Source organism: Barbatula barbatula (genome assembly GCF_947034865.1).
Source record: "Barbatula barbatula genome assembly, chromosome: 9".
NCBI classification, from domain to species: Eukaryota; Metazoa; Chordata; class Actinopteri; order Cypriniformes; family Nemacheilidae; genus Barbatula; species Barbatula barbatula.
Genome location: NC_136772.1, coordinates 5563146 through 5583900, shown reverse-complemented (window position 1 = coordinate 5583900; position 20755 = coordinate 5563146). Strand labels below are relative to the sequence as shown.

The window sequence follows — 20755 nt, the reverse complement described above, 5'->3', positions numbered from 1 at the left end:
AACAAACAAAAAAAGACAGAGAGATTAAAAAAAAGCTCCCAAAAATATATAAATGTTGCCTCAACGCATTTATATGTCATATTTTTAAGCAGGTAAACAGTTCTCTTTAAACCTGTAAACTAATTTAAAAAACAGACATAAAACGGAAACTACGATCGCTCTAACGTGACGTCATGTTTGTCGCTGTGATTGGAACCCTTTAAACGCGACTTTTATTTTGAAATTTCAAGAACGACCTCAGTTTCCTGTTAGCGCAACGTGGTTATAGGAGAGGGTGCGAGATACACGGTTGTGCAGCGCGACATATTTGACAATACGCATATTTAAACATGACAGAAGTCAAGTCGACAATTAAGCCGCAGAAAACCCTGCTCGCTTTGAATCCACAAGACGATGCTGAGTTTAAGAAAAAGATTCAGCAAGTGAAGGCTCGTCCTAAAACGGTACGGTATGTGAACATGTGCTTAGCTGACATTAGTTAGCCATTACCAGTATTTAGTGATCTTTACGAAACTGAGTAAACAGAATTCTCTTTAGTTGTTTGGAAAGACGTATATTGTTATAGAGTTCAAACGTGCAGCTGTAATTTGCGACAATGGCCGTTTTTATAACTGTTTTGTGGATTAATTCTTTCCAGGCTAATGCCCAGTCTATGACTCCTGGAGTGCTTTATGTGGCCCATCTTCCACGTGGATTGTTCGAGCCTCAGTTGAAAGCTTACTTTAAGCAGTTTGGCACGGTCTTAAGAGTAAGAGTTTCCAGGAGTAAGAAGGTAAGTTGTGTGCTATGCGAAGTTAAGTGTTCTGTGTGGTTTTTAATGTATTTATGTTGTGTTTTTGAGTTGCTATACGCTAGCAAACATACTGAGTTTGGCACATTGAAAATTACCTTTGGCATTCGTTACCTTGGGTAAGATAATTGTGCCTACATCAATATGGTACATATAGCTTATTGCCAACTCAATGTGATTGTGCAATGAAACCCATGTACCAACACTGATAATGTACAAACAGGGATTTGGATATAATTGCTTTTACTATCGATATTGTTCTAAATGTAAAACGTGCATTGTATTTTACAGACTGGAGGGAGCAAAGGCTACGGATTTGTGGAGTTTGAGTGTGATGAGGTGGCCAAGATTGTCGCTGAAACGATGAACAACTATCTTATGAGAGAAAGACTCTTAAAGTGTGAGTTAAGAAGGAACGAAATGTAGCATTCGTTGAATTCCAACATCATTTATTCAGGGTTTTTTTTCTGTTCAGGTGAATTGATACCACCTGAGAAGGTCCATGAAAAGCTCTTTGCAGGTTCCCAATCGGGCTTCAAGAAGCCAAAGCACCCCGCGGTGACTAGATATAACAAAACACACGAGCCAGAGGACGTGAAGAAACTTACTGCAAAACTCTTGAAGAAAGAGTCTAAGCTACGCAAGAGACTGGCAGCGAAGGGCATCGACTATGATTTCCCAGGATTTGTAAGCACTTTGATTTGATTTTGGAAGTGTTTAGAAATGCGTTCTTCTGTTTTGTTTTGTCTTATCATCTTTTTTAAACTCCACTCTTTAGGCAGCTCAGGTTCCTGATAAAAAAGGCAAATCTGACCCGGATGTTTCAGTTTGCAGTGAGGTAAGATTAAGTATTTCAGTTTTTACTGGGAAAAGTAATTTGTTGCTGAATGATATTCAGAAATTCTCATTGTGGAAATATTAAGGAAACTCAAACTAGATCTGTTTGCCTGATGTTTGTGAACTGAAGCGTTGTTAGCTAGTAAGTGGTTGAAACTGCTTAGTTTGTGGCACATACTGAAAATTACTCCAGTTGTATACATGGACTGGAGTAAGATAATTGTGCCGACAGAAAATGGTACATTTTTAAGCTTATTGGCAGTCAGTATGACTCACAATAAAACCCATGTGCCAACACTTACTATATTAAAATGGCTTACAAAAACATGATACTCTTGCACCTCCAGAGTTTAAATACTTTTTTTACTGTAGGATGTCACACCTGTTTGTACCCCATCACTGTTGGAGAGGAGGAAGTCCATCAAAGTTGATGACGATGACGACGAAGAGATTGTCATCAAACCAGTCCCAGAAAACTTTGATGATATTGAAAATAGCGAGGAAGACTCTGAGTGTGAAGAGGAGGACGCACAATAAAAAGATCTAATTAAACCAATGAACTTAAAACCCTGTTTGAAAGGGTCAGTGGACTCTTGTTTTCAAAGTCATTTTATATGACTAGGGTTCAGTCCTTCCCTATAGCAGGAGAAGAGGAATACACACATTACCCTGGCTAATCTTTTTGGGTTATTTGGGGAAGTGCCTCAATATTTATGCATCGTTTTGATCTGAGATGTTTTATGGAGACAGTGTGGTCTTTCCGGGGCTGTACCCAATGAAATGACTGTTATACACAAAGTATGTTTAAAGCTTATCCGAAAGTGAATTCGGAGCAGTAAACAGAACAGTTTTTGTATTTCTGTATGTATTTTGTATAGTACTATGTTCAGACATTGTAATATTGTTAAATCAAGTGATTAAAACAGAAATTTATAAAAATATATTATCTTTTTTATAGTGATCTACTAGATACTGAATTCCAAGCTTAAGGATTGTGTTTGAAATGTGGGGCAGAGACAAAAATGTTGAAATAGAATTGCATTGCTCAGTAAGCCCGCTAGGTGGAGTTATATCTTTTCTATTGTGAACGTTCATTGTTTTAAACAACACCATGTGGCATCGCGACCATAATAAAACTAAATGTCTAATACTTGCTTGACAGTAAGATTTTGGGTTGAAGAATATGTTAAAATTAGACCAGAAAACGTGACAGTGACATTGAAAAGATATTTTCACATGCAAAATAAACGTGAAAGCCCTTCGGTTAATTTGTTTAATTGTAGAATAAAAAAATGAGCAAAATGGAATTACACACGTTGACATGGTGCAACATTTGCATCAAAGCTGTAAGGGGATTTCTTATTAAATCATTCACAGCGTAGATGTGTTTGGCGCATGCGCACAACGGCTCCATCATTGTGTCTACAAGAGTACTAGAGAGACCAACCTCGCTTACCTTAAAGAAAGCAACGCCTGTCATTTTATTCCAAAAACTCCGTGAAATCCAGCAGAGTGAGTAAATTACCTTTTTTTTCAACCGATCTTGCCATTCTTGTCAAATGATTTTCAGATTGTTCCCGTAGTTTTGATAGTTTATTCGACCGGCTAATGAGAGCTAGCATGACCAGCTATATGATCAATGAAAAAGATAGAAATTCAGCCAGATCTCGTTTGAAAACACTCGGTATTTAATGACAGATCAGCTATGTTTAAACTAAGGGTATTACTATTTTAATTGTTAAAGTGTTTAGTAGTGGACAATGGGATGTTTAAAGCCGGGATTCGGGAGTAAAGGATCTTATTTAGGGTATATGACAGACGATCCTGTAGCAGCGTTACTGTATCTGTGTAAAAACATCAGTTTATGCTTTATTTTAATCGCTTTACCAGTTTTCTGTATATAATGCGTTTTACAGACTTGTAAGCTCATATTTCTTATCATAAGTTGTTTTCTGATGCTTCTGTTGTGTGGTTTGAAGATGATGCAGGTAAATCACGGATGACATTAGCTGTGGCTCACAGGACAGTATTGAACGATGATGTAATGTGTGATACGTAGAATCAAATTTGTATTATATTCAGTTTATGAACCCATTCGTTCTCTGGTCTTTACAGAGTTAGGAGGTATTGTAAATCTTCTCCCACCATTGTGTAGTGTAGAAAGATAAGCTACAGGCACCGGCTTGTAATGTAAACTATACTAAGCAAAACTGCACGTGACAACAAAGGTTAAAGACATTTTTTCTCTTAATGAATAGACACTACAGTATTAGCTCAATAATGTGTGAAATGTTTATTTAGAAAAATAAGGTGTGATTTTATCTTGTTAACTATAACAGGTGTGGACAGAACCTAATGATCCATATTATAACATTTCAAGAGCATCGTGTGTACTTCAATTTTACACGATTAACATGATTAAAGGAATATTTCGCCTAAAAATAAATTTCTTTCATCATTAACTCACACAAATGTCATTCCAAATCTGTATCTTGACATTTTCTGCCAGAGAACACAAAATAAGGTATTAGTATCAGCCCCCACTGACTTACATTGAAAGGACACAAGTGAGACGTTTCTCAAAATATCTTCTTTTGTGTTCCACAGAAAAAAAGTCATACACCGATTTTGAATGACATGAGGGTAAACAGTAAATACGAGATGCCAGAACTATAGTTTTTTGGGTGAACTGGCTTTTTAACTCGTCATTTAACTGCTTTCATTTGATCGGTGACCTAAAATGGGGCAGAATTATAAAAATATGCATATTCATTTAATCTGCATTATTTTCGAAATATGCTAGCTCTACTAAAATCTTACTACTACTAAACTTTTGTTTATATCCAGAATTTAAATTCCCGATTTCCAATGTGGTCGTAGACTTGCGACTGTACTCACACCCACACATTTCCTTATGAGAGCAGTGCATCTTAATCATATTCATATCATATTCTGAAAAATGTCAGAAAATTTAGAGTCCGCCTACTGTCAGATAATCTTCTTATTGGATTAATAGATTTACTGTTTGCAGAGTCCACCTGTGAATGTAGCCACATTATTCCCATGAGTGCTTTTGCCGATGTAGTGGGGAGGCAGGTATGCCACTGATGGTATAAATGCGTTTACACCTGGTAGTCTTATATTTCTCTAAATTTTCAGATAATCATGCTAGTGCCTGAAAATGGGCAAATCCTTTCTTTTAGAGAACATTTTCACCATGTGCCTGTGTGATTCCTCTTTTGCTGTATGACTCAAAGCCCCTTATTGGGGTCAGCCAATAAATGCTGGAGAGCAAGCAGGCACCATTTGAGTTATATCACCATCAAAGGGTGCTGATCTGAGTTGACAAAAACATAGGTCTGGCCACGTTGGCCTTTGATGTCCAGAAAATGATACTCCGCTAACAGCTCTCTCTTCTCATCCAGAGCAGGAAGGACCTCTGAATTATGAAGCAGAGCTCTACTGGACCTTCTCTTTACTCTACTAGTCGTCATATGTACTGCTGGTTCAACCAAGACCACTTCTGCTGCTCCTAGTGGTTTGGCTTCCTCTCTCCAAAAGGAAAAAAAGGAGAATTTGCAATCCACATCAGCTGTTGTCTGGTCACATATGGTGCATTGTTTGCATTCCCGAGCTTGCATCCCTACTACTCAATCTCTTGCCAGTCTGTGGCACTCGTAGGTTTCACCAACACGGAATAATAAGGGTGTTCTTGTTTTTCCTGGATCGCACGTGCTAAAGGCCGTTTTTTTGTTTTCCGTCCCCACTGCCACGCGGGTAGTGGCAGGACATCGTAGGCCATGGAGCCCAATATGGAGTACTGTCTCACGCAGGTGCTACAGAAAGATGTGGCCCGCAGGTTGCAGATGGGCCCGGAGCTCATTGACTACATCACAGATGCTAACAAGTTTCACGACCTGGAGAGTGACCAGACCGCATTGGATAAGATGGTGGATGGAATTGCCACCTCCTGGGTTAATTCAAGCAACTTTAAGGTAAGAGATCACTATGTGCTTTTACATTTACCATAACGTTCTGCAGGCTTTGTGGCGACTGAGACAATAAGAGGACCTGGTGGAGTTTTATGGGTTGTAAAGAAAGGACTTTTTTTAGGATTCTCCTTCAGGCAGTTGTCTGGCACAGATTTTAGGGCCTGAAACGACCCCTCGGGCACGCTCATCACAATCTGAATAGGCTTTTGAGGTCACTGGAACGTTTACAGGCATTCAAGTTCCGAAATGACAATGACAGGCTTCACTATACAAAATATAGTGCTAAGATGATTAAAGGATTAAAGTTGACCCTAAAATGAAACTCTGGCTACATTGACTCACCCTCATGTTGTTAGAAACCCATTTGGCTTCCGTTCGTCCGTGGAAGAAAACAAAACATTTTGTTTGTCCAAGCTGGTGTTTTCCATACAGTAAAATCTTACAGGGACCAGGGACAGTCAAGCTTGATAAAGTAGAAATATAAATATACACTCAGAAAATGAATTTATTACCTGTATATCATTTAATTAATTAATGTTTTTACACACAATTTAATTTATTCCAATTAAATAGGTTTAGTTAGGTCAACACAATTAAGTTGGTTTTGCTCAAATCAATTTACTGTTGTGTGTTTTTTAACAACATAATATATTCTTATCACTATTATTACCTTTATGAAGATTAGTTGGATGGCTGTTGTAAGTTGATATACTTTTAATTTTTCAATTAAAGTAAAGTTATTTACTTCATTTTTTCACTGTGCCATAAACGTTTACTTGAATGCTTTATTTTAAGCAATATATTGTTTTGGGAATAATGTGTAAATTACCTTATCATTGTTGAATGCAAAGTATTAATGATGTTGATGCTTTATTTCTGCAATAGGTGTCTTACATTGACCACAGTGGCAGTAGGGATTTTAGAAGACGGCAGGTTGAGATAAGATGGCTGAGATATATTGTACTCAGTTGCTCGTTTCGTCTCCGAGGAAATCTTACTGCAACAGTAGCAATTAATGGAGATAAAGTGTTTTAGAGGAATGATGCCAAAAATCATTTTAGAACCACTAGACAGATTGTCTTTGAAATATTCAGCTTTGACCTCACAGTGCCGAGTCAGAGATGCCCATGCGTTTTGCCTTATTTATTATCATTTGTTTTGGTCTGTGCAGAATGCTGCATGTGATTTCTTATTTTGACAATAATGTCTTGTGGAGGTTAGAACTTTTTTGATGATGGCACTTCCTCAAGCGCGTAAACATCAACCATAATGGTTGGTCTCAAAGTTTAATTTTTTTTTTACATTTTTCAAAATCGCATTGCTTTTTAAGTAATATTCTGAAATGTTGTTTAGCTAGCTGTTAGACAGTTTACTTGATAAACCTGTGTTTTATCTTGACATTTGTCTGTGAGGAGTCATTGCTAGCTACAGCCATATACATTCAGATGGACATCTTTGGACAGGCTATCGTGTTTTGCACAAATATCTGACTCTCCCACCACCAGTGTTGTGTTTTTAAGTCAACGTCATGTTTGCTGGATGTCTGCCGTCTGAGGCCAAATGACAATGACAGCGGCCTTGACAGGGAGAGCAAATGATGAGAGGAGTAATGTGGAAAGTATTCGGGCAGGGCTCGGGCGAGGTTGCCCCTTCAAGGGAGGCGTGTCTCCGTAACAGCAGACTTGTCACTGACTTTGGAGTTATTGCTATCAGGGAGTAAAACTTTCCAACTTGTGTGATAGCTTTGGTAAAGTATAATTAATTACGCGGCTCGCCCAAACGTTGTGAGTTTAGTTTACCCCATGTGGTTTGGCAGCTACAATAGATGAAGTGAGAGTTTTTGTATGGTTGATCATAGATGTTCAATCTAATTTCTAATAACCCTTTTAAGTGATAGGTTAACCAGAATTAAAGCGAATGTGGTTATTTTGATGGTTGTTGTGTCTCTATTATAAGGGTGGTATTGCCAAACTTATGCACTAATCATGCACTGACACATTTGGCATGTTTACATCATACACTAATGCTTATCCAGACTGTATATGCAGTCGAGACGTTCAGTCTAAAATAGTTGTTTAACCTCTGTTTAAATGAGAACACAAAATTATTTGTTTTGGCACCTACAAGAAAAGCACCAAGCCTCTAAATATTATAATAACACACCTCTGGCGCTTTTCCACTGCATAGAACTGCACGGTACAGTGGGGGTACAGCTCGCTTTTGGGGGGGTTTCCACTGGGTACAGTACCTACTACCTGATACTATTTTTAGTACCACATTTGTTGAGGTTCCAAGAGTGCCATACCGATACCAAATAGTACGCATTTTACCGATACCAAATAGTACGCATTTTAATACGTAATATTGGCATTTTGTTATATGCTTTGTGACTGTAATATAGAGATTGAGACTTTTAATGCAATGTTTAATGCAGTATTAGCAGTAGAGGCGAGACAATAGAATAGCACACAACATACAGTTCTTTACATTAACTGTATGTTACATGCACTAAACAGCAATTGTTAAATAATTTAGTTTTTCAAACAGGTAGCCGTGCTCTAGACAAAGCAGCTTAAGCCTCAGACAGCAAAGACATACAAAACAATGTGTTGAAGCACAACAGTGTTAACACTTATGGTAAGAATGGACTATATTTGTCTCTGCAAATGAAACTGGGACAAGATATTAAAGGGATAGTTTACCCAGACATTTTGTCATCATTTACTCACACTCTTGTAATGCTCTGTGGTTTGACCAAAAATCTTTATCACGTTTGTTTTATGGATTCCAAAGTTTTCCCAGTTTTTTCCCCAGTTTTTAATGTGCAAAACACATTTCCAAAATAAAACAAGTATTAAATTGTGCTCATTAGGGAACAAATATAAACAAATATATTGTGCTCGTGCAAATGCGCCTGGCTAAAAAAAGACTTTCGTATGTATTGAGAATATGAATCTGACTTTCTAGCTCTGTAGCTGTGTATGTATAGAGAAGACGCGGGTCGCGTGGCTGACTTTTTATCTGCTCTGCTTAAGATGTACAGATCAGTTTCCGTTGCTTAATCACTCCTATCGGTCTGACGTTTTTTTTTTCAACCATGTGCGCAATTCAAACCGGTCTACATTTTAAACTGGTACATCGCCCAGCACTATACCCTCTAGTCATTTCAAACCAGTTTTATTTTCGTTCTTCTGCACAAAAGAAGATATTTGGAAGAATGTTGGTAACCAAACAATGGCGGTACCCATTCACTTCTATTGTATGGACACGAAACCAATGCAATTGTTACTGCTGTTGTTTGGTTACCAACATTCCTCAAATTCTCTTCAGAAAGAATTTCATACAGGTTTAAAATGAAAATAAATAAATCATGACAGAATTTTCTGAACTTTCCCTTTATGAATTGCGGATCAATTTCCATGTAGGAAAAGACAACCTTGTATGTTTAACTGGCATGGGCTCATGTTTACAATATGTCATTGCGAGTTAAACATTTATAAGCAGCATGAACGGCTGTAATAGAGAAAGTTGCTCATGTCATTTGAGTAACGCTCAAAGTTTAGTAGCGGCATAACCTCTCCTGCTGTTTGTTAAGTGTGCACTGAAATATTGAGTTGGCGAAGTCATCCTGTGTTTGGTAGGAGGCATACGTGAACCCTTCAGCTCAAGCTGAAATTGTGGAGAATTCATCTGTTGGAGATGTTTAAATGAAGTGAAGTTCTGTGAAAGTGGTTTCACTTGTGATTGTACAAGTATTTTGTGTAGAAGCTAGCGGTGCAGTTTCTTTAATACCTTTAATACCCTATATGTTCCATCAATTCACATTATTCATGCTATTATTATTGACATTTGCATACTTATTCCTCCGTGCACCTTTCTCTACATTTCGGTCTCATCTTCATCCCTCTATTCTCACTATATAAATGTGCGAATCTGTGTGATGTGCATGGAGCCAGGCTGGCAGCAGGGGAGCGCCATGATGATGTTGTCGCTGGGGTTGATGGGATACTAAAGTACACGAGGGGAGGGGACGTGATCGGATGCAGTGAACGGCTGCTGTAGTCCATCTCTCGTAAGCTTCTAAAGCTGCTGGAGGCTGATTTAACTGGCACTATTCCAACTTTTCATCAATGTCCAGCTGTTGGCCATGCTTCTCCTTCTTTAACTACTTAAATATTTATTACTGAAGTGACTTCTACCTTTTTGTCATGTATGAGCTGTAGGTTTTTCTATTGTTCTTGCCATGACAGAGCAAATAATGTTTTTGCCTATCCCAAAAAAGACCTTTGTTAGCTGTTCTTCATGCGGAGTTTGAAATTATATGAAGTATAAAATGCAAAAGGACAATGAGCACCTGTGCTAGAGATTACTACAACAAAAGAGAGAACAGAAACTGTCACTGCATGTTTCACTGTCTGAACATGAAGAGAGCACCCTGTGCTTTTGTGTATGGATATATCGTCTAGCCTAACTGAATTGTGGGTTTTTATGTAACCCATCTCTCTGTCCTTGTGCTTTTGTTGGTCTTGTTGAATGACCAGTTTCAGTCCTCTACAACATAATAACAGCATGTGCCTTTGTTTGTTTGCAGAAAACTAGACACATGTAGTCAGGAACTGTGGATCTTGCTAAGACATGATCAGGTTATTCACTTATCTTAATTGTTACTAATAGTTCAAATCTTCAAGTTTCGCCTCGGTTTTTTACACTGGGTTTGGGTGTCTGTTATTTTTCTCCCTTATGACAAATGCGAACACATTATTGCTCAGATTAGTCATGGAAGGAGTGGGAATCCCTGTTTTTAGAGTTTTCAGGATAACAGGTCCACCCAAAAATCATTTACTCACCTTCTTGTCATTTCAAACCCTTATGACTTTTTCTTCTTCCGCAGAACACAAATGAAGTGTTTGGAAGAATGTTGTAAACCGAACAATGGCGGTACCCGTTGACTCGCATCGGTTTTGTGTCAAGTGAATTGGTACCGATGTCGTTCGGTTAACAACATTCTTCAAAATATCTTCTTTTGTGTTCTGCAGAGGAAACAAAAGTCATACAGGTTGTGTTGTCCTGAACACAACAGTTTTTAAAGCCTACAGAACATATTTTCTTCATTCTTTTCATTGCTTAACTGTATTTTAACACTTTCAACGGGACTGCCATTTGTAAACACTGCCACAGTGAGTCTCTATCTCTCCCTCTTTCTACTTCTGCATCTCTATTCGCCATTGTGCTTCATCAATGCTCCCATTTATAAACAGGCAACTAATGAAGTCTGTTAGCACAAAACCTACCCGCACTCCTCCATTGGTTTGCAGTGGTCAATTATCTACAGTTCTTCTCCATATAAGAGATAAAACTGGGATCACGGCATGTTGTTTTGAAAATAACCCACATGACAACGAGACTGCAGGTGTGTTATCAGCTCATCCAGGCTTATGGAGGAAACCGAGCTGAACTTCACACCCATACAGAGAGTCCAGTCTTCTGTTCAGTCTTCTGTATTGTGTCTTTGTTCCTGATAGGCAGACCTCTTTCTGTCCGCCTTACTTCAACATCGGATAGAATGAGGTCGCAGAGGTGCTGATGTGGATGTGATGTTAGATGGGTGTCGAGACGTGTTATTTCAGCTGCCCTTCAGAACCACGTATCTAAATATTCGCCTGTTCGCTCTTCTGAGCTGTGTATAATGTTTATATATTGTTGTTTTTCTCGGTCAAAGAGAAAAATGCTATATCTGGATGGATGCTTATTTACCCTTCTCCCCCATTTTAACGTTACTGTGACCTGTATGAGTCACGCACTAGCTAAGACACAACCCCGGCAACTCCATGAGAGAAAGTTGCCTATCAAACACAAACGCAGCACTCCTGCGCCTGTCAGCACCTGCTGTCACTATAGCTGCATGTGTGTGTTTGACAAGAGGAAATGCTCTTTTAAGATGTCGGACTGTCCACATTCCTCACTTGCCCCCGACGTCAACCCAAGACATTCTTGAGCATTATTCTAAGCATTGTGAACATTTTCTTGAGCGTCAATGGGTGTGCCTATTATTGTGAGGAAGAGGAAATGGCCGGGTTGGTTGTTTTGGATTGACATGATAGTCTGGACCAGTCTATAATACTAGACTTGTAATGGTGTCGCAAATTAAAACCGTCTACTTGTACAGCATTCACAGTAAAACAACTTGATCTAATTCAGTAAAATTTTAAATATGAGTGTTTATTGTGTAATATACGTAAGGAGCTATGAAGAGATTTGAGCAGCATCTAGCGGTGAGATTGCGAATTGCACCAAACGGCTCGCTCCCTTTCGAAGCACTACGGTGGCTCTCACACGACAAAGATGTCGTCGCGTTTTTACTTCTTTGCTCTTCATGTCATGGGGTTTCTTTTGCAGACCATGTTCGAAAGCAAGTGTGCACGTTTTAAAGCGTCACTGGTATGCCCCCAATGAAATGCTTCATGCGTATGATTTTATTGATAGTAATACATTAAATAGCTTTTGTTGTCTCTTTAAATTAGAGCTGTGTGTGGACAGTGCTGTGTGTTCTTATGTAAAAAGAGAACAACAGGGTAAGGATCAGGGCAGCAGTAATGATCCCTTTTGAATACGTGTCATGCATGTTTAAATATGAATGCAGTTCAGTATCGTTCACACGGGTTATAGAAAGGACATCAGCATTTCGAACGCTCTGTGTCACCTTTAATAATGCCTCCCTCTCATCTGCAATTTTAATTAGTTTGTGTCTTTGCTAATATTGTACTGTGGGTATTTGAAGGGTTTTGGTTTCTTTTGTACCTTCTGTGTCTGGTGTCAAACACTAAACAAGCCCCGTTAGGTCTTATTTTTGTTTTCATCTACGCAAGCTTATGTTTAGGTCCTCGTGGTCTGTGCACGTTGTTTTGATAGTGATCGTGCCCGGAGATATCGGTCTCATGAGCTTTCAGAAGATGTTAACCGCTCCCTTGATGTGCTCATAGTTACACTTTCACTTCGTCATGTCATCACAGCAGTTTATCAGAGTTTCTAGTGTTAGCACACATTAATGATTCGGACCAGAACCGTTGAACATGGATACTCTTTCTGAAAGTGTCTAGGGTGACCCCAAAATATGTTTTATTTAGTCTTTTAGCCAGAGGTCACTTCGGAAACGAACGCACATTTATTCATATGGTTTGTGTGGTGTTGAACATGAAAAGCGATGCATAGTGTTTAACTGTTTTCTTCATAAATAAGCATGTATAGCCATTTAGTTTATATGCGTTTCTTTCCTGTACGATTCAAAATTGAAAATGTAAAACAAAACTGTCCAATACTTAATATCTGAAAAATAGAATGATAGATAATAATTATGACAGGATTTATGAATTTAGATCGATTAGGATGGATATATGAAATTTGCCTCTTTTTTAGCTGTAACTGTTGATTTGATTTAGCAAGAAACAGCCGTAAGCAGGCATGCAAATATGTAAATTATGGCCAAAATCGATAACCTTTATCATTTTGTAGTGCCACTAAAATCAAACCTAGGAGCAAATATTCTTGCAGTGTCCCTCTGAATTCCCCAATCTCACCAATGTGATGACGGCATGTTTTCCTCTTCAGAGAGTGCGACTGTGCACTTATATCACAGACAGGACCATCACAAATGGAAACCAGAAAATAGCATTTAGAGGCATTTTTGTGTGGGATGTGTAGGCTTGTAATATCTGCTTTTAACAGAAGAAATTCGGAAGCAGAGAAGCATCTGTCATTGTGAGTATGATATAGCTTGAGTGCTTCTTTTGCTTGCTGCTGCAGTGCTGTATGTGTTTTAATTTACTCCGAATTATTGTGGGTGTTTACTCTGTTCAGACTACACTTAACGCTCCTGTTGTCCCTCAGGCTGTCCTTGCTAGTGACTCAGAGAGCCACTTCACTGCTCAAGAACAGCTGTGCTGCAACATTAGTCTAATATTACAGCTGGTCTTGAATCTTTTCCCCCTTAAGCACTGACCTGAGACCAACTTATTTAATTAGAAGTCTTTCGACTCCTGATCCTCCCAAAATGCTGATCTATGGTCCAGGATCTGTTACGTTGGATGTGGTTGCCGCCGGAATGATGATAATAATACTAATAATGATCGGGATGTAGAGAACAGGCCTGTGTTGATATCTTGCGCCCGTGTCTGGGCCTGTTCAGTTCAGTTCACAGTCACTCGTCCCAGCTGCTCCCTTTGACTCATGAAAAACCACATGGAATGTGTTCAAGCTGGCAGCAACCGAGCACAGCCTGCTTGGAACCACAACCAGATACAGGAATGTGTTCAGTAGTATATCAATATGTGCACCTCATCCCTGTGCCCTGGATGAATTCTTCTGATCCGGAGAGGCCTAATGGGGACGCTGTACCTGTGAGGATCTGGGACGCGCTAATTTTACCTAGCTTCATTGATCTGGATGAGAACTTGCCAACAAGAGCCACCCAGAAGACGAAACTGGGGACCGTGCACACCTTTGTGAAACAGATCTTCTTGACAGATGCACCCTCTTTTCTCATTTCCACAATTTGCTTGACCAGGTGTGACAGAACCTGTGCGGGCTTGGCATGTTATTCGATTTTCTATTAATTTAAATACCAGAAGGGAAATTAGTACATTAGTATAGTTTTAGATGATTACTTTTGTTATTATACTTATTATGATCCCCAATTATTACTGACTTGCCTATAACAATGTTTAAAACGCTGCGATCTCGAATGTCAGTCGTTTCATCAACCACAACACTTCCCACTGATCTTGTTCAGTACGGCTTCCATGTGCTGCTCAAACTTCGTAAGTGGGTTTGACGAAGGCTGCTTTCATTTTGAGGCAACGCAGTCTCAGATGGTCTCTTCGACATGATCGTCTCAACTTTGAATAAATGTTTATAAATATGGCGTAATTCCGCGCCTTACTAGCGCAACGTCATCACACATAGGCTATACGCCGCCTCATACAAACAGGGAATATGAATTTCTGTCATTTTATTTGTCAGTTAATGAAACCATGGCAAAAAACAGGTATTTGAAAATGAGTTATAATGAGTTTTGGAAATGATTTAATCCAAAATTTGTCAAATTTCGTGACAATCTGTGTTATACAGTAAATTCAGATTTTATGTCTGGATTCCACGATTCCGTCCGTGTTTTCTGCATCGCGGAAATCATAGGGCCCTACATATCTAATGCTGGATGAAACAGAAGAAGCGAAAGAGAGACAAAACAAACCTCCCGAGTAGCACAAAAGTCCTTGGCTCTTTTCTTTGACTCGGGTAGAAAGGAGGTATAAATAGCAAGGGGCATGTTTAAATTTGGCAGCCTGAAGAAGGAGATTGCTGGTGGTAGGGTGGTTTGGACGGCAGGCTGGGAGGGGGCAGGCTTGTCAACAGTCTGTCTGTCTGTGGGTAGTGGGAGGTCCGATGGTGGACATATGAGGGCGTGGTTATGTTTTTCTACCTAACTGATGAATGAAACGGCCGTTTGATGGAAATGTTACCATCAGGCATAAAGACGCTCAGACTTCCGACTACCCACACACACGATTAACTTGCTGGTAAATAAAACAGACAGACGTCTGGTAACTTTATTATAAATTGCACAATAGTACATTTTAAATGTAAGTGATGACCGCGATACAAACTAAAAACGCATGAATCATCTTCTAAAGAAAGCATCTCTCTCAACTCGCAAGATCTGTTGTCTGAGAACTTGTTCCTCAGTGAGGAATTCACTTGGATATGGAATATGTGGAATATTTCATTCGCATCGTTTCACCAAAATACAAATGAGAGGAACATATTCACGGTTGCACTTGACCTGTGCTGTTTATCACAAAGATAACTTATAATAAAATAATGTGAAACCAGAACGATTACCAGAACGATTATAAGTTTCCAATGTATCTGATAAATCCTCCAAATGAAAATTGCCTAAATATTTTTAAACCTTTGTACCCAAAAAGTGGCACTACAAAGAAATCAGCCGCCCATTGTCTCATGATATGACTTGCCAAAGAAGAAACCTTTATAACACCTCCTCAAAGGCATTTAATACTCTCCTCAGCTGATGGATTCATCTCTATCTCAGTCCTCCATTGGGCGTCACCGGCATAATTAGGGTTCGAGCCCGTAGGGCTAGAAACCTATTGTATTTGTCTGTTTTATTCCTCTTCTTTGTTATTATTCTTCCCTAAAACTGAATGGGCAGCCTAAACCGTAAGGCCGACAGAGCTGAGATTCGGTCAGATGGTAGTAATTCCAAACAAATTTGCCTCTTGAACCATTGATGTCGATCAAACAGTTTGTGAGTTATCTGTGATGATGTTAAGAAGCTGCTTTTGCAAACTTGTCCTAGGTTTTTCAAGCGATTTCAAAATTTCCACCACAGTACAATTCTCTGGACTCTCTAGATCAATAACTATCAAAAACATGTTCAACTTTTTCATTTACGTGACCATTACAGGGTCCTTTATTATATTCAAGTGAATGGTGTACCTGAAAGCTCGCTACTCCTTAACAAATAATCCAATTGACTTGCCATTAAGTACAATCATACATCTTATTACACTAAACAAGCATGCAAAATATGATGGTGATCGGACAAGGGATACGTTTCCTGTCTCACAGGAACACAGTGTTAGACATATAATGCATTGATGATTAAACGTTGCTCCATATTCACACGTCTATAAATATAGAACATGTCTGGCTGGTTGTAAGATGCTGTTTTGCTAAACTTAACACGCACCTTTATTATGTACACCAGTTTAATTGCATGTAAACCCAAATAGCTACTCAGCAGTCACATGGCAGCAACTCAATGCATTTAGGCATTTAGACGGGGTCATTTCTTAAATGGATGTGACCAAATGAACCTGAAAAGATGATTCCCCTCAAGTGTACTCTATGTGCACATGTGTGTAATCATGAGTAGTGTCTATGAACCGTTGCTGACCGTGTCTATAATTTTTCAGGCGTTGGGAGTATAGTCCACTTGGGTGTTTTAGGATGAGAGTCCTCGGCCTACTTGATGAAGGCAAAGCTGCATTAGATGCCTTAAAGTGCTCGAACCCGCTAAATGCTGCTTGCAGCTTTAATTATAGTGGTTATCCTTTTGGGTGAGAACAAAGGATCATGATATGGTTATTTTGTTAAACCCGGCATATTAAATGCATTTATCAAATAAGTCTTATATCCTGTTATGTAGAGAGTACTTAAACTGGTGTCTGTGCTACTTTCAGCTCCACGAATTACGTGAATTTACAACAGGACTGTTGGTTTAAGTAAACTTTGATTATATTGCTCATCAATCTCAATGAAACTATCTTTAAACTCGATGGAGGGGTTCCAAAAATTGCACCATTGTCTGACTTTGAGAAGCCAGTTGATGCGTTTGTGTTGATCATGGTGTTAGCAGGACAACTCTCACTATACGTTCATTGGGCTGTTCTACACCCCATGACAAGGAAAGATGAGTTGGGGTGGAGCTTTGGCATTACCCTTGGTTTGTGATAGTCTACTCTGTGGTGGTTGGAATTTTAAATCAGGTTTGTTTTAGTTTTTCCTTGCAGGGAAGTTTGTTTGGTAGAAGCAGATATCATTTCTTTTTAAAGGAGGACTGAAACGTTTGTAAAATCGTCAGAAACGAGAAAGTAAGAAATTAGGGATTTACCCATAATCCTTTGCACTGCCCATTCAGACTGGGGCTGTGTTTGGAACAACATTTTGATTAACTTATTTCTGCAGTATGTTATGCAAAAGTCTTTGTATGCACATAAGATATTTCAAGATGTTCAAAACAAAATGTATCTTAGTTGGTTATCCATAATCCTTTGCACTGCTCATTCAGATTGGTTTACTTAGTTCTGGAGTATGTAGTGTGTGCAGTATTATGCAAAAGTATTTGTTAAAAGTCAAATGTGTTTAAAACTATAAATATCTTAGTCTGCACTCTTTCTTTAAAGACCAAGCTAAGGTGGAATCGTCCTTGACAGTTGCAAAACATTTTTAGAGATACTCAAATATAAGTACACAAATAAAGTAATTGACTTTTCCTTCTTTCTCGTCTTTAGCTGGCATTGTTGGGAATAGATCTACTATCTGCCTTAGTGACAAGATTACAGGACCGATTTCGGCCCCAAGTTGGCACAGGTATGATTACTTGATTCAAATCATTTTCCTGTCAGATTTTTTCTTTTTTTCTAAATATTCTGTGTTTTGTTCTGTGTCTTTAGTTTTGCCCAGTTTGACAGATCGTTTAGGTGATGCCAAAGATCAAGTCAGAGACCAAGATCAAACCCTGCTGCTAAAGATCATGGAGCAGGCAGCTTCTCCTCAGGTATTTGTGTTGTTGAATCTGTCTTTGTATTTAAAGATGTTCACTGACAACTTGAGTTTGTATCAGGCAATAAAATTCTGATGTCATTATGGCTTCAAAGTCACATCTCTCTGTTGATCATAACGTGGAATGTTTTTATACGTGCTTTTTTTATAATTCTGTCCTTTAGAAACACAGATGTTATCGATGTGTATAATACAGTAAATGTATTACACCCTGATAGACCAATATTCCCTATGTGAGGTTTGAAGAACCACGCAGAACAGCAAAGTTATCATTTCGGGTGTTTAAACAACGATCGTTTAAACAACGATTTCATTTAGTTAATGAATTTGTCCTTTAGCTCCATGAAAAATCTCTTAATAAAATTAGATATCATTCAACTGTTCTGACGGTGTGTTGCCTGTGGTTTGTCGGTGCAGTACATATGGGACAGAATGCTGGGGGGGTTCAAACACAAAAACAACAGGACCAGAGAAGGTGTTTGTTTCTGTCTAATAGCAACTCTGAACACGTAAGTCCCTTCACCTTTTGCAAAATGTAAGTGTGGTTAAAAATGTTGCCTGTAATTGTATTTTTCTCCAGATCCTAGTGCTTAAAGTGTTTTCGGATAAGCATCGACTTGGCTAGGATTGTAACCCCCCATGATGCATTAATGACACTCCCCTTCACCTCATGATGCACGTCTCCTGTTTTTCAGATATGGTGCCCAAGGCTTAACCCTAAGTAAAATTGTACCACATATATGTAATTTGCTTGGAGACCCTACGAGTCAGGTACTTATTGTAAGATCATTTAATGGCATGAACTGCATGACTTGGCTTTTAAACAGAACAATGGCTTTGATGAATAAGGCAAAATCACTGTATGCACTCTAAGCTTTGGGGACCTCTGGTGGCGGTTTCTTATGTGGAGTGACTAGAAATATAACAAACGTACATTTGTGTTTGTAAATATAAATTATAGTGGATTCAAGCAAATCTGATGAATAAGCAAAGTTAACATTCTAATTTCATTTCATTTATGTTTTAATAGGAAATCTACAATATTGCATTATACACCTTCTGTAGTATGTGCATGTTATATAAAATTCTATGTAGAATGTTTTTAACAGCAAGTCATTGATTTTAAAAGAAAATAGTTATATTACATATGTGAATTCAATCGTATGAGTTATGAAGTACAGTGTTAAGACTTTAAATTGAGGGGAATATTAGAAGATTATAATGTTTTCTTGTTCCCAGGTTCGAGATGCGGCTATGAACTGCCTCGTGGAAATATACAGACACGTAGGAGAGAGGGTTAGGATTGACCTTAGCAAAAAAGGACTGCCGCAATCACGGTAAGAGTGGTTTTTAGCTGTTTCCTATTAATAAGTGTTTCTAAACTGACCTTAGGCCTTTATTTGCAACATAATTATTCTTGTTTGCTAAAGAGAGGGAAGTATTCGTACAGGTCATTACGTCTCAAATTTCCCTCCAGGCTCTGCCCTCTTAACTTGAAGCTAATTTGGTCTCATCAGCTAACAATATGAGCTCATATCACACAATGTGTGGCATGCAGCGTAAACCTTCTCACAGCCAGCATCCGGAGCATTGTGGCTTTTATAATGTTTGGGATGTATTCGCTCTTTAGGGTTGAATGTGCAAACGAAAGCCTCCACCCATACTACACCACAGTGGGGTTATGGCAGTGGCTTACAGACAGATGTTGTATTGAGTTTCCTTGGGAGATGATTCTTTTCAAAGACGCGTAAAAAGTGCAAGTGCTGTTGAGCGTTTTTGACCGTGTTTGCTGTGGAGTTGGCAGACCAAGAAAGCTCGTGTGTTTTTCTGAACTGACTCTAGTTTAACGGTGTAGATTAAGAAGAAAGGCCAGCATTTGCTTGTGGCCTGAATTTGGTTGTAACATCTGCGCCCCTCCTCCTTTAATGGCACATGGGGATGTCTTGAGGGAACGTTCAGGCATCTGTTTCTTTGATCCTCTCAGTGGCTTAAGTCTTTGAGGGCAGGCTCAATTAGAAAATGCCTGCGGGAAATGACATCGGTTTCAACTCATTTAGGCGTTTGGTCACTTCACTGTAAAGAATTGAGGATTCTTGAAGTATTCAGTCTTCAGATTTCCTGCAGGAAGTAAGAGTAGATTTCTCAAAGAACTGGTTCTCCGGAGTGTGAAGAAACTCATTGCTCGCAGACCAAAACCCAATCTGTCCCACCGACCAGTTCTCATAGACTCAGCGGGGCCATTAACGCCCATAACGGGACCATCCACACCCAATCTCTGTCATTTGCATGTCACTATGTAAATGAAGTTTAGTTTATGATAGAAAATAAACTAGCAGGGATTTATTTCTGAGCTTTCTCGCTTTCTTTGGATATGGAGAAAATCAATAAAAGTCCTAATGTGGGGAAGGTGAGGGTGAGTAGAATTAAGACACGACATTGAATGGAACCTGCATTTTCTGCTTGAGCATCATTGCTAAATACTAGGCCATAGCTCTGTTTTTGAATTTGTTTAGCAAATCTCTTTTGGTAAAAAATGTTTGAGCCAATTATAATTCGTTTTCATTTAAGAGCTGATTTTATCCGATTAGATAAATTGGATCAATGTGATTTCAATGCCAGCATGTCATTCAGTTCCATGCTCATCTGCGTCTGAATTATTTTGGTCGTGATCAAATCATTTTACTATAAATGATCCCCACACAATTAAAATGCCCCTCCGAGGGATCTGTGAAAGAATCAAACCCTTGTTTTTTTCTTGCCAAAGCCTTTGTTTGTT

At 38.8% G+C, this 20755-nt stretch overlaps 2 protein-coding genes across 2 annotated transcripts in view; both read left to right on the top strand.

Annotated features, from left to right (window-relative positions):
• Positions 1-167: 167 nt before the first annotated feature.
• Positions 168-2893, top strand: nifk (nucleolar protein interacting with the FHA domain of MKI67). Its single transcript, XM_079464573.1, has 6 exons — positions 168-443; positions 638-772; positions 1082-1190; positions 1266-1477; positions 1569-1628; positions 2000-2893. Exons 1-6 carry the CDS (start codon positions 330-332, stop codon positions 2162-2164), a joined length of 795 nt encoding a protein of 264 aa, XP_079320699.1. The 5' UTR covers positions 168-329; the 3' UTR covers positions 2165-2893.
• Positions 2894-5307: 2414 nt separating this feature from the next.
• Positions 5308-20755, top strand: part of clasp1a (cytoplasmic linker associated protein 1a) — a 48629-nt gene continuing 33181 nt past the window's right edge. Inside the window, exons 1-6 of the mRNA XM_079464028.1 lie at positions 5308-5622; positions 17709-17787; positions 17871-17974; positions 18397-18488; positions 18675-18750; positions 19219-19316. Of these exons, the coding sequence (XP_079320154.1) occupies positions 5428-5622; positions 17709-17787; positions 17871-17974; positions 18397-18488; positions 18675-18750; positions 19219-19316 (644 nt within the window). The 5' untranslated portion in view covers positions 5308-5427. The remainder of the gene's footprint in view (positions 5623-17708; positions 17788-17870; positions 17975-18396; positions 18489-18674; positions 18751-19218; positions 19317-20755) is intronic.

Bases quoted from the DNA above. Each gene is read 5' to 3' on its own strand.
- nifk (XM_079464573.1), top strand. From the start codon at position 330: ATGACAGAAGTCAAGTCGACAATTAAGCCGCAGAAAACCCTGCTCGCT. The intron at 444-637 runs GTACGGTATGTG...AATTCTTTCCAG, and splicing joins TGAAGGCTCGTCCTAAAACG to GCTAATGCCCAGTCTATGAC. The intron at 773-1,081 runs GTAAGTTGTGTG...TGTATTTTACAG, and splicing joins GAGTTTCCAGGAGTAAGAAG to ACTGGAGGGAGCAAAGGCTA.